We start from the raw sequence: 12,434 nt of genomic DNA, 5'->3' as shown, positions 1-12,434 counted from the left end.
AAAGAAACAAAAGTTGTCTTTGTTTGTGTCCTTGAACAATTTTGCGGAGTTCCTGTTGCAAATTTACGAAACGGACGCATTTTATTTATTGACGATCCTGAAAATCGGGAGGGGCAAAAAAAAAAAGATACCCGGAGCTGAAATTTCTCCAAAACGAAGTTCCTTTTCTCCTCCTTCAGCCGCAGATAAATCATCACGTTTTACATTTGAACAGTTTTACTCCTCGTTACTTGCATGTCCGCTCTTGCTTGCTGCCGCGTCTCCAAATATTCCAGAAGCCAAATTCCAAACTGGAATTTTGGTCTTCACCTGATGGAACTTGTACGGGTGGTGTTCCTTATTCCTGGTCGAAGCATCGACGAGAGACCTGGACGAGGCCTTTTATTTCGACATTTTCCTCAGATTCGATTTATTTGTTGCGTTTCCAATTAAGGTTTGGGACAAATTAGGGATCGTAAGACTGCGTCACTAAGACAGCAACTAATACTTCCATAAAAATGTCTGATACGGGTGACTTTCAGCAATGAGTTTATATGGTTTTGTGATTTTTTTTTGTTTTGTTTTTTTGCTTTCCTCTGCTAAACGAAAAGAGAAAAAAGTCCCTAGACCCTAAAAGTTTTGGGTAATCTACAGAGGAAACGATGAGTAAATAAAGGATCTGCGAAACAAATCCCGGTTTCTGAGGTCAAAACACAACAAAGATGTTCTCTTTGGTCACTTAGTACCAAATGTTTTTCTTTTCACCGAGTTCGGTCCAAGCCCAGCTGTTTGAAAGCCATATTTGCCCAGTCTGTGGGTGTAAATATTTCTGAGGCAGAGCATATGCCGCACACATGTTTCAGAAGACCAGGATCACCTTCAGCTTCAACCTCCCCTCCCCCCACCCCCATCCCTATACCCCAGTGAGCAGCAGCACACAAATGACTGGTCGTCACTTACCCGAGACCGGCCTGCGTTCAATGTTCCCGGAGGTTTGATGCACGCAATTAACAAGCCCCTCAATTTTGCGGTGGATTTTTCTCTCCGTGCAGGACTGAAGGTCGTCCACGGTTGAAGAACATCCGCTCCGGCCGCAGACGTGGATGTGTGCAGACGACCGACACGGATGTTCTTCCAGCTTCCGCCATGTTTCCTTTCGCACCAGTGCTTTCATTTACAATGTCGACTTTTGTTTTTTCCCCCCCCCCACCGTATCGGTTTGTGTCATGGTGAACCGACAGGAAGTGGAGGAAACCAACAGGCTGCCACTGGGATCTCCAGATTGCCATTGTTACATTTTTCTGTTATGATGTTTTGATTTGAACATTTATGTTGCAGTTGCGATATTTAGGCTTCATTTATATTTCTTATAATTACACAAAATGTCTTTTATTTTTGGTTATTTGTATTGTTCCTTGCATGACTGAAACACCTCTAAAAAGAAACCTATTATTTTAACCAGATAATATTTTGACTTCATTCTCAAACTATGACTGTTCTCATTTACTGACTTAGTAGTAATACGACAACTTTATTGTTGTATTATTACGACATTGTTCTCGTAGCGTTACAGCTGCATTGTTGTTCTATTTTTGTAATATTACATGGTAATATGACCTTCTCCTCATAATGTTATGACTTTATTCTCGTACACCTTTTTGCCATAATATGACTGTATTTCCTTCTGTGTTGAGGTGTGTGAAGAGTGGAAATTGCAGCAGTCTAAATGTGTTATTTTCCTACCTGAAAGAGAAAGAATAGCTCTTATTGAAGGCACATAAAACCAAGTTAATGGTGAAGCATACTGTACATCATTAATTCCACTTTATGGCTCTGATCTGGCACCGTTTTTTGTTCTCCCACATGCCCACGCTAAGCCATGCATTTCACAGTTTTATTGTCTTTCTCCATGTGGTAAGTGTTTCTTTTGTGTTTTCTGCCTTTTTATTGTTTTTGATTATCTAAATAACCGTTCCCGGGCCTCCGCCATCCGCCCAGGAACAAAGTGCAAGTGAGGAAATGCTGCATGTTTTTTTTTTTTTTTTTTTTTCTTTTATTTGGCTGGCTCTGGTGGAATTAATGATCCTAAAAACTCAGCATCGAAAAATCCATGAGTCAGACTGATTGCATGCCCCGAATTTGTCATTCACTTTTATGTTTTTAGGAGGAAATAGGCAATCCGGGTCGATACTAAAAACGTTACCGCAACGTGTGTTTGCTGTGAGGAGAGGCCGCGTACTGCGCGGGTGGGCAAAAATCAAAAAGTACCTCATATCAGTCAGTCCTGCCCTTAATGATGCAGCTAATATTCTCTCTGCAGGGGTGTAAGGAGGAATTTTTTAAGCCCTTACAGAACCTCACACGACCCTGTCAACCAATTTGTGGCTCACAATTTTCCCCCGTTTTGTATTTTTTTCCCCCCTTCTTCCATAGCTGATCCAAAGCCAAGGCCTGCAAGCACAGAGGAGATGCAGGTGAATAAGTTCATGTTTCACTCGGAGCTTATCAGAGAGCAGAAGGATTGATGGTTCGACAGGAAGCGGGGCTGCTTGGCCCGGTGCAGACATCTGGCCCGGCTTGACTCCTCGCCGCCTCCTCCAAACGTTTCAGGTTCTCTTCCTCGGTCTGGAGCGCTACAGCTGCGCCGTGCATGACAGTGAGAAATCTGTTGTTTTTGTTGAATGCCAGAATGGAGCAGATTGTTGGACGGTGGGGCCTCCGCGTGTAAAAGCTGCAGTCACGCAGTCCTCCGTCAGACCGGTGGGCTGCCAAGCTGCGGTCCGGGGCATAACATCGGCTCCTCCACATGCAGATGGATCGAAAGTTACAAGACACAGCTCTTGCTCTCTGTGGAAAATCTTCCTATATGACGACTTTAGTTATTAATAGAACCAAGTAGACCTTATTAATCCGGGTCTGGAGAAATTCTGACCCACTCTGCTGCCATGTGACAGGATTGGACTTTGACTAGGCTCATTTCTTTCTTGATCACCGTCCTGCCGGAGCCGAAAGTCGTGAATGCGGGTACTTTTCACGATCTATAGAGACGGACGCATGAGCTGCAAAGGTTCGATTTGTGAAACTTTACCTGAACTCAACATGTCGCTGCTCAGCCGGCTTTGCAGCATCACTACAAATCCCTGAATGACCTGTCAAAGGTCATGACCTGTCAAAGGTCATGATGTTTACGCTTAGAGCAACTTGGAAGCTGCAGTTTGTTGTGTCTTTTGTGCAGGCCATTAAAGCTGGAGGACAGACAGAATATTATGCACAACTCTCACTGCGTGCAACTCTTTAAACGCAGCAAAGCAACTCAACAGCCTCCACAGTTGCTATAAAGTTGAATCATAAATCCAAAAGTGAACATTACAACCTTCATAAAACCCGGATTTATTGCGGGGCTATTGCAGCCTGTGGATCCACGATGATGGCAATTAAGTGTATATATTCAGACTTTTTGTTGTTTAAATAATAAAGCATAAGAGCAGTCTGTTCGGCGTGTGCGCCGCTTCATCGGACAATTACTGTAGATCTCACGAACCTGGAGAAAAGAGCAAATAAAAGGGCGCGACCAGCAGATGTAGAAATGACCATGAAGGGAAACCAGGGAGAATTAGAAGTGATGTTAAAAACAGGCCAAACTGCTGTAAAATTAAAGGAATTTAAAAAAAAAACATTTATCAAAACCAAAATAAATACTTACAAGCTAGCATTAGCGCTGCACCACAGCTAGCAGCTGCAGGAAGTCAGAAAAGGTAAAACGCTATTGGGTGACTGAGTCAGACAAAAAAAAAGAGAAGAAAATAGCTTTGATTTTTTTTATTTTATTTACTTTTTCATATCAGTAACATCTTTAAATTAGCATCACACAGTTTGTTGCTATAGAAACAAAGCGGCTGTTTAAAATGAACTATTGCTTTAAAGCACTATTTATTATTTGTTGGAATTTGCATTATGGCAAACATTTTGAAAAACAATTCACCCGCTGTAGTTCATGTTATATTGGTCTTTTCCACATATGTTCTAATCATAATAATAATGTTTTTTTTTAAAGTTATTAACATTCAAAGATTTAAATGAACAAAAAGTTTGAAGCAGTGTCCCAGATTGGAGACCGAACTAAATAAATAAATAAATAAATAAAATCCCACGGCAACACTTTGCGCCGCGTCACGGGACTCTCGTGGCCCTTTTGTCACGCGGGGCAGAACGGTAGTCAGTGTCGCGGATCTCAGGTTTCACTGGAGGGGCCTCCTTCTTGAATGGGGCCGAGGAGGGAGGAGGGAGGAAAGAGGAGGAGGGCAGCGAGGAGCCTCGAGGAAACCAAAGTTCTCCTTTTTGTCCTCTCGTTCGGGACCCCGACGCATGGGGTCAGTGCGGGCCGCACGGGTTCTTAGCGTAGCGTGGCTCGGACGTCAATGAGAGAGAGAGAGGGAGGGAGAGAGAAGGAGTGCGCGCGAGCGAGCGTTAATTAGAAAAACCTGGTGAGCCAATTAAGTGAGAGGAGAGAAGTGGCGCGCGGAGCGGAGCTGCGGCTCACACGGTGAGTGTTCGGCACCGACAGACAGACGGTTTAGCTTCCTCCGCCGCTCGACGTAGAGCTCCGCCGTGGCGTTTTCAGCCGTAGGAAGTTGACTCCTCACAATTTGGCTAGTTTTTAGTGGAACCGTAGCACGTTTTTAGGAGTTATATATATATATATTATATATATATATATTTTTTTGTCTTTCGCGTGGCGAGTTGTGGAGCTGCGCGTGTCACAGAGCGGTGAGTGTTTTTCAGTATCAATGGTGGGAAAAAAAGTTTATGAATGTTTTTCTTAGCTGACTGAGTGTGTAATAGCAACACAACAAATAAAATAATAATAAAAATATCTCGCTAACAAGTAGGTTAAGCTAGCTGCTACTTATGGTTCACTTTCCTCTTTTAAGTCAGTGAAATTTTTTTTCTTCTTTTTTTTTGTTTCTCCCACTAAAGCTTGGCAGCACTTTGTTTTTCCTCCTGGAATGCCACAATTTCCAAAACATCCAAGTCTGACTCAGCAAAGCGTGTTCATGCTTCTTGGAGGTTTTCTTAGTTGTTTTTTTTTCTTCTTCTCTCTCTTTTGTGCTTTCTCAACTACAACAGAGCAGTCACGAGGATTTTAAGAAGCTGCCTTCAGGATGAGTTTTGTGGGTTTTTTAAACCCTGTGGTGGCCATAGATTCCTGTGTTCTGAAAGGGATTTCAAGTGTCCTCTCTGCTCTGTGAACCCTAACAATTCCAGCTTTCTGGTTTTGGTTAAGCTGGAATGTTAACTCGCCTTTTGCTTTTGTCCAGATCTTTTGCCCAAAATTTCTCCGGTCTACCCCCACCCTCCTTGCATACCCACAATATCCTGGAGCCGAGAGACTCCTGAAGCAGAGAAGCTGTTAAATCACTGCCCACACTGGCAAATGAGCCACTCTGTGAGAAGTTCTGTTTGTGCTGGTGGGAGGTGGCGGCGTTTGCGTTTACTCGAGACTTTCAGTCCTGTACGTTGGTGGATGGTGAGCTGTTGGTGCTTCTGGAGGTAAGGGGCTTTTTGTGTCAACGTCAAGTTTGAGACAAATATTTTCAGATGACGAAATCTCTAAAAAGAAAACGAACACGTCCTCCTCATCCTGCTCGTGTCAAACTCTGGCAGTCGAGTTCAAGTACTCCTGATTTTTCTGCTTGACGGAACTGAGGTGAAAACTTCTGTTTGATTGGAGATGCCTTCGGTCATGGGGGTCATCGGAGTTGCTGAGATCCTCTAGAATTAATTCATGACTTCTTGGACTGTTTTGATGAGATATCTGAACTCAAATCATTTGTTCGTCTATCAGCCGCTGCCTTTGGCGTGCGTCTTTTTGACTTTTATCGGAGGTGAGTTGTGGAAAAGGTCGCTGAGCCCTTGTCCTGTCTGCAGCTTCTGTTCTTTGGAAGTCTTGACGTAATTTTCATCAACTATCAGCTTCTTCTTTTGGCCTTTTCTCCTCTAAATCCGAAAAGTGCTCATCTGTGTAATCGACGTCTCACATTTTCTTTTAAGTTCAGCAAGTAGAAATTCTTCAGGTTCTCTTGAGTCTTTTGCATGACAGAAATAGAGTGGAAGCCTCTCTGCGCTCATTTGTCACCTTTTAACTCTTGCTTTAGGCATGCTTTCCCTTTTTAATTGTATGGGTGGAGAAACCTTTGGGGCTGTTCAAAACCTTCTTTTAAAAATAAAAGAAAAGATGCTTTTCTTCGACATATTCGCCGAACCAAAATAGGCTTAATATCTGAGGTGTGTTTTCTTAAATTGAGGTTTAAAGAGAGGAGCTGCTTTGGTTGCTGCCAGAAAGGCTTTTAAATTTTATCCCTTACTAGCTGTGAGTAACCCAGCCATTCACAGTGAGTCAGATCAGGTCATTTGAGGCTAAATGCATGAACCGCATGATTTTTTTTTTTTTTTTTGAACAGATTTAGGACAAGACAAAACGGCTACATATGTAAGTTATAATCATATAGTCTGGAGAGCAAAGCAGATGGTACTGTGCAGCTGTGCTTGTTTCTGTCTCAAGTTTTCTTTCAAGGTCATCAAGGTGCTGTTTGGTCAAAAATCTTTGCATGTTCCCACAAGCAAGACCCGCTGTTTACCGGGGCTCGTTTGACTTAATGACACGATGTCTCTGCAAGGAGGAGGCTTGTAGGTCTGGGTTTCAAAAGCCATAATTTCCACAGACTGTTTTCATTGCTTTAGTCTCCTGGAAGCTCCAGATTTTTCCAGCGGGCAACTCAGGTTCAGGCAAGTCGGCTTGGTCAATTCGTCATCTGAAGGTGGGAGTTTGTTACAGGGGTGGACTTGACAAATGAAGCCATTGTAGCTTGGCTTTTTTTGCAGTGAGTCATTGAAATATGCATGTTCATTTTTGTTTTTTTTTTGTTGTTGTTTTTTTCCTTTTGAAAGGAAATCTTCATCCATGTTGGTGCCATTCATCTTGCATGGGAAGAGACTTTCAATGAACACTGTACAAACTTTTGATTACTTTGAGAAGTTGCCTTCCACTAAACATGAATCACTCTTTCTGTAAAATGAAGTATGAAAGTCCAAGCTCAGTTCTTTTGTAGATCCTGGCCATGTTTAGAGTAATTTAATGACATCATTACAGGGCTGTGAGGTGGTAAATAAATTCCTGAGTGTGTTCATTGCTTCAGTACAATAATTCCTGCCGTCCAAAGCCACAGCAGGTCTCCTGGCTGCAGTTTACTGGTGGGCTCTTGGGTTTCTTTTGGGATTAAGCTTTGTATGCCAGTTAGTAGTGAGACTGTGGGTTTACTAAACTGCTACCAGAAGTTTTTATGCCCTAACCAACAAGATTAATATGCTCAGTTTTATAGAACTTTGAGAAAAACAAAGCACTTGGCTTAATCTCTTATCAGTCATTGTTGTTCACTCCATGTACATTTCTCTTAAAAAAAAAAAGAAAGAAAACGTTCAGACGTGTAAAGCTCAAAGTTTGATGTTGTTTGGGGTATTTTATAACCCCAATTAAGGGTGTTTGAGTAATGGCATTGCTTATAAATCTAGCTGAGTAATGGTTGGGAACAAATTCTTTGCTCTGTTATTCATGTGGTCTATAAAGTGTTAGAAAATGGGGAGGGAAAACAACAATTTGTTTCCAAGTACTTCTGTTGTCCAACAAGACGATTAAAACCCCCAAATATTCAGATTTAAGTTTTATAGGCTGGCAAAACAAAGCCAGATTTCTCGGTTAAGGATCTTAAAAAATGTGTAGAGACAAATGGATTTTATTAGAATAATTTCCCAAGGCGTAATTTAGAAAAGCAACTTAAAACCAAAGGACTGGGTGAAAATAACTTTCTTATAAACTTCAGGGGTTTCTCAAACTGAAAACTATCTTGAGACCTTTCTTTTAGAATCTAACGATCTAAGTAAAAATGCATGGTGACTAGAATCAAAAGAACAAGGTGAGCAATAACCTCCAAATAAAAGAATATACTGATGTATCAAAGCTATGTACATATTTCTAATTGGTTTTAGATTTGGAGTCTGGTCAGAATTTGAAATTATTGGAGCTAAATTTATTGACCAGCTGCAATTGGTCACTTGCAATTAAACCCCGTTTGATTCCAAGTAACTGGTGTCATAGGGCATGTAAAAAACCCAAATAGTAGAAGTTTTTTTTTTCCTTAGAATTAAACTATTGGATGGGTTTAAACTTTTAAACCAAAATTCTTTGTACAGTTCATACTTTAGTCTATGCTGTTCAAAATCTAAGTGGTGTTGGTAGAGAATCCCTGGGTGGGATGAGGACTTTCTATGTAACTGAAAAGATTCTCATTGTCTTATTTACTCAAACTTCAATTATCCATCCAGCCGACCAGCTAAAGTGGCAAGTTTTTCATGGCTGGAAACCACAAGTGTTTAGCTCCAACTATGGTCCAAATGCAGTCGAAATAAACAGTGGTTCCAATGGACTGAAATGTATTTTTCAATAACTGTTACAAATGGACTATAAGAACACATTTTTCCTCTTTATTTCAGTTCATAGATTCTTGTTCCTAATGTGAAATTAAGTACTGGCAGCAAACTCGCTGAAGTGGTAGCTCAACATACTGGGCTGAAGGATACTTCAGTCTTGTGGTCAGTTTCTCTACATCAGGCTGCTTTCATGAAGCCACTGGTGTCAGTGGTCTCACTTCCTTTGCGCTCAACAAATCTGGGACATGAAGGTCGGCTGCTTAACTCGGTCTTGGAGTTTCCAGTTTATTTGAATATGAGCAATTTTCAGAATTAATTCAGCTCTGTTGCTAAGTCGACAAGTATAATCAGGTCTGTTGAAATCCGATCGATTGTTGTAGTGAGGTGGAGAGACCAATCGCAAGCTTATTACTGTGAGAGCCTTGGTATAAGTTCCCCCTCACTTTTTTTGCGTGGAAGTATATCAGATCAGTAAACATCTGTTAAGACATGTTAACACTTGAGGTCTTGATACAAAGGGTTGACTTCAGAAGGAACGGTAGGAATTAATTGCGGAAAGCATGTTGCATCAGTTCTAAATAGCTTCATACTCTGTTCTCTCTTGCAATGTTATACACCTAAAAAAGGAAGCAGAATCAGCACAAAGCCTGCGAAACAGTTTGTTTTGTTAGTTAGAAAAGACATGAATATTCATATTGAAGCATTGTTTCTCCCACAGATCTGACTTAGTGCTCTGGTTTCCTCGGCACCATGAGTTGGAGCTTCCTGACACGTCTGCTGGATGAAATCTCAAACCACTCCACCTTTGTGGGGAAGATCTGGCTGACTGTACTGATCATTTTCCGCATCGTGCTGACAGCCGTTGGTGGCGAAACCATCTACTATGATGAACAGAGCAAATTTGTTTGCAACACCCAACAGCCTGGATGTGAGAATGTGTGCTATGATGCTTTTGCTCCACTCTCACATGTCAGATTCTGGATCTTTCAGGTAGCCTGTCCAATATAAAGGAGTCTGACTTGGTGCTTCTTTTCCCCTCTGACCTGTGCCTTTTCTTTCTTCAGGTGATAATGATCACCACTCCCACAATCATGTATCTTGGCTTCGCCATGCACAAAATCGCTCGCATGGATGACACGGACTACCGTCCCATTCGGAACAAGAAGAAGAGGATGCCTATAGTCAGCCGTGGAGCGGTGCGGGACTATGAAGAAGCAGAGGACAACGGAGAGGAGGATCCCATGATTGCTGAGGAGATTGAACCGGACAAGCCAGAAAAAAAAGAAAAAGGCAAGTCAAGAATGCATTGAAGGAGACAGAGTACCTTTTGATGGGATGGAAGGTTCTGGGTACCTGATTCGGCTGGTATAGCCGCCTTTCAATCCAAATGTTGTGGGTTCAATTTTGATTTCATCCTGCTAGATGTGTAGCTGTGCTCCTGGACAACATCATTGCAAATGTTTGAAGTTGGCTCCAGTGTAAAATGCTTGGAGTTAACTAGAAAAGCATCAAATAAATTCAGTCCATTTACCATTTCTCTGCTTTTTTTCTGTCATGGTGCAGAAACGAAGCATGATGGTCGACGACAGATTCTGCGTGATGGACTTATGAAAGTCTACGTATGCCAGTTGCTGTGGCGTTCTGCCTTTGAGATTGCGTTCCTCTTTGGCCAGTACTTCCTCTATGGCTTTGAGGTGATCCCCTCCTACATCTGTACTCGCTCCCCATGTCCACACACGGTGGACTGCTTTGTGTCCCGACCTACTGAGAAAACCATCTTCCTGCTGGTGATGTACGTTGTGTCCTTCCTCTGCCTTTTCCTCACTGTCCTGGAAATCCTCCATTTGGGCATCGGTGGCATCCGTGACACATTCCGCAGGCGTGCCATTCTTAATTCCCGGCGCACTCCACGTCCGCCCTCGTCCCGCTCCTTACCCACGGCCCCGCCAGGATACCACGCCACCATGAAGAAGGAGAAGCTAAAAGGAGAGCTGAGGGACTTGCCAATGGGTGACTCGGGCAGAGAGAGCTTTGGAGACGAGGGTCCATCATCCAGGGAACTGGAGCGGCTGAGGAGGCATCTGAAGATGGCGCAGCAGCATCTGGATCTTGCATACCAGGCAGATGAAGGAAGCCCCTCACGCAGCAGCAGCCCGGAGGTGAATACAGCTGTACAGACAGCTGCTGAGCAGAACCGCCTCAATTTCGCACAAGAAAAGCAAGGAGAGTCGAGTGAGAAAGGTAATTATCACACGTTGAGTTGGACCAAGATCAGATCTAAGACTGAGCACAATTGGCAAATGTATCAGGATAATTGGAAGAAATTTTTATGGGCATAATTTCTGTTGATGGAGTGAACACTGATTCAGAGGAGGTAGCTTAGAAGAGCTAACTCTTGAGTCCAGATTTGATGAAACTTAGTTGTTGACTGGTTTTGTTTTTGTTCCTCCTCCTAGGAATACATGCCTGAGCGTGCTTCCTGCCTCAGATGTCTTGTCCTCCCATTCCTACTGGCCTTAAATGTTGGAACGGGAAGGAAGCACACATGAGGAAAGCAGTCGTACCACTGAGGGAGACCTAAGTGTGCGTTTGTGTGTGAATGCGTTTGTGTGAATGAAAGATTTGTGCCTTTCAGTATTGGTGGTCAGTGCAAAGCAGAGGAACTGCTGATAGAATCTGTGTGATGGTAAACTTGAAAGCCTGCCATATGTGGAGTTTTTCTGCTTGCCAAACCTAGACTGTGCCTTCAGTTAAGCCCTGATCTTTACACATATCCTGTTTATTTGTAGCCATGCAATAATCCTCATCCAGCTAAGACCTTAAAGCTCCAAACTCCTCTGGCTGAGCCAATAGTTTGTGCTTTCTATTTTTCTCTCATAAACTGCCACTGAATGTTGAGGCTTGTTGCTCTTGGATTCCTAAATGACACAACCTCAGGCTATGTCAATTGGATTCTGCAGTATCTTTTTTTCTCTTTGCAAGATTTTCTTAATCCATCCTGGCCAAGACAACAGAACTGGTACGTATATGTGTTTGAAAGTCCAGTTGACCAAAATGTATACCTGGGCAATGCTTGAATCCTTTATTAATGGGAAATGTTTTTCATCTAAAATTTCATTTTAACAGCTTTCAGTGTAACTAGTAGAATGTAGAAGAGTTCCTCCAGTGTATTCAGAGAAGATGGATTTTTTTTTTTTTTTTTTTCCCTTTCAAGCTGCCAAAAGTTCATCCTGATGAAACTGCTCTGAACAGACCGGAGTCATTTATCATGTTCAGTTCAATAGATTTCTGATCTGTAGCTTTAGGACTTCAAAACTTTCCATAGCTTCATAGTTACCTTCTCAACCCTCGGCTGCAGACTGATCGTTTCTGTATATCACTTTCCGTCGATTGCAAGAAACATTCCAGTTTTGAATGGTACTCTTATGATTAATACTTTGACTTTTTTCCTATTGCAAGTTTTGTAGATTTTTTTTTTGTTTTTTGTTTTGTTTTTGTAACTGTAGAGATTATTTTGTCAGAGTAAATAAATATATTTGAGTCAATTCTCTGCTCCCATAGTGTTTGTTTCTCTCTGGATAAACGTCCATAGAGTTGAACCAGCTCTCTTGTTGCATTAAGAAGTTAAATGAACTTCGACCAACAATTTTTCTCGACTGTTTTTCATTTGAAATGAAGCAAATGATGCCCTACAGTGACATCTAGTGGGTAGATGGGAGAAAAGCGACGCTATTTTGTTTGAATCAGGTGATTAATTTCCACAACCAAACTTGAGTAGAAATCACCATGCTGTAAGCTCTAAATATGCCTAAAAAATGTACTGTCCATGGAAGGAAAAAAAAAAGTTCTCACTTTGAAATTTTAACATTTATAACTTGACTACTGTTTCATTTTCAGAGATTTCTGCTGAGCTATGTCTCAACTCCTCATCCTGAGCTGAAAGGAAGCGGGGAAACGATGCAGAGTGAATC

General features: G+C 42.0%; 1 protein-coding gene across 3 annotated transcripts; it reads left to right on the top strand.

Moving 5' to 3' along the window:
• Positions 1–4,190: 4,190 nt before the first annotated feature.
• Positions 4,191–12,008, top strand: LOC129378774 (gap junction gamma-1 protein-like). Of its 3 annotated transcripts, none has more exons than XM_055059269.1 (5): positions 4,191–4,522; positions 9,182–9,453; positions 9,528–9,753; positions 10,027–10,704; positions 10,920–12,008. In XM_055059269.1, the coding sequence occupies exons 2-5, from the start codon at positions 9,214–9,216 to the stop codon at positions 10,931–10,933; spliced, it is 1,158 nt and encodes a 385-aa protein (XP_054915244.1). In that variant the 5' UTR covers positions 4,191–4,522; positions 9,182–9,213; the 3' UTR covers positions 10,934–12,008. The 3 variants fall into 3 exon arrangements, with proteins under 3 accessions (XP_054915244.1, XP_054915243.1, XP_054915245.1); XM_055059268.1 differs by having other exon boundaries at positions 4,191–4,746; XM_055059270.1 differs by lacking the exon at positions 4,191–4,522 and adding an exon at positions 5,410–5,529.
• Positions 12,009–12,434: the final 426 nt, after the last annotated feature.

The sequence above is a fragment of the Poeciliopsis prolifica genome, unplaced genomic scaffold (assembly GCF_027474105.1).
Source record: "Poeciliopsis prolifica strain line A6 unplaced genomic scaffold, Auburn_PproV2 SCAFFOLD053, whole genome shotgun sequence".
Taxonomy (NCBI): domain Eukaryota; kingdom Metazoa; phylum Chordata; class Actinopteri; order Cyprinodontiformes; family Poeciliidae; genus Poeciliopsis; species Poeciliopsis prolifica.
This window is presented reverse-complemented; position numbering and strand designations above follow the sequence as displayed.

Coding starts and splice junctions, on each gene's coding strand:
- LOC129378774 (XM_055059269.1), top strand. CDS start 9,214: ATGAGTTGGAGCTTCCTGACACGTCTGCTGGATGAAATCTCAAACCAC. Junction 9,454..9,527: donor TCAGATTCTGGATCTTTCAG/GTAGCCTGTCCA, acceptor TTCTTTCTTCAG/GTGATAATGATCACCACTCC. Junction 9,754..10,026: donor GCCAGAAAAAAAAGAAAAAG/GCAAGTCAAGAA, acceptor GTCATGGTGCAG/AAACGAAGCATGATGGTCGA.